The sequence below is a fragment of the Sinocyclocheilus grahami genome, unplaced genomic scaffold (genome assembly GCF_001515645.1).
Source record: "Sinocyclocheilus grahami isolate Dianchi unplaced genomic scaffold, SAMN03320097.WGS_v1.1 scaffold14691.1, whole genome shotgun sequence".
Taxonomy (NCBI): domain Eukaryota; kingdom Metazoa; phylum Chordata; class Actinopteri; order Cypriniformes; family Cyprinidae; genus Sinocyclocheilus; species Sinocyclocheilus grahami.
Window position 1 is genome coordinate 1,903 of NW_015515444.1, and position 751 is coordinate 2,653.

General features: G+C 36.8%; 1 protein-coding gene across 1 annotated transcript in view; it reads right to left on the bottom strand.

Moving 5' to 3' along the window:
- Positions 1–93: 93 nt before the first annotated feature.
- LOC107579150 (TATA box-binding protein-associated factor RNA polymerase I subunit B-like) overlaps positions 94–751 on the bottom strand; it is a gene marked incomplete at its 3' end in the record, with an annotated part of 2,604 nt that continues 1,946 nt past the window's right edge. The window contains exons 2-5 of the mRNA XM_016265009.1: positions 733–748; positions 551–632; positions 400–470; positions 94–316 (exon numbers count right to left, since the gene is read on the bottom strand). Coding sequence (XP_016120495.1) covers positions 94–316; positions 400–470; positions 551–632; positions 733–748 — 392 coding nt within the window. The remainder of the gene's footprint in view (positions 317–399; positions 471–550; positions 633–732; positions 749–751) is intronic.

Genomic DNA, 751 nt, shown 5'->3' on the forward strand with positions numbered 1-751 from the left:
TATATATATATATATATATATATATATATATATAATAAAATACAATACTATAGTATCTGTAATTGAGAAAACGAAACATTTGTGATGACTCACCTGCGTGGGCATAATCTCAGTTCAGGATGCCAGTATTTTTGGTTGCAGAGGTACTTGAACCCGTCTTTCTTAAGGGTACAGTCCAAACGTTTCTTATACATACTGGGTCCATCCGAACCTTCCTCTTTTCCCCAGCTGAAGTGAAAGCTGGCATGAGGGTTTGTTAAGGAAGACGATTGTTCTGTAAACTTCTGAAATTTCTGCTCCAAATGTTTAGCAACGCCTGGAGAAGTGAAGGCAGACATTGGATGACATACAGAGATACAGTTTTGAGATCATTACTGAGATGTGACCAGATCAGCTTACGCCTTTTTTTCAGAACCGCGCTCTTGCGTTTCAAAGATGTAATGAAAGGCTTAGTGGTTCCCCATTGCCGTCTGAAAGTGCAGAATGAAAGCAGTTGTAGTAAAAGATTTTTCAATAAAAGTCATGTAAACTACTGAAACAGTTGTCTTACTGAGCTTCCTCTCGTTCTTCCCTCTTTCTGGCTTGCTCCAAGACAGGTTGTACAACATCAAACCACTTTTTGAACTTGAAAACTGTGAAAAGCATATAAGAACATGCTGTGAACCAAAATAACAACAACAACAAAAAACAATGATATGCATAAAAAAATACTAGCTAAAAAAAAAGTGTTACGTTTCTTCTTCTTCTTCTT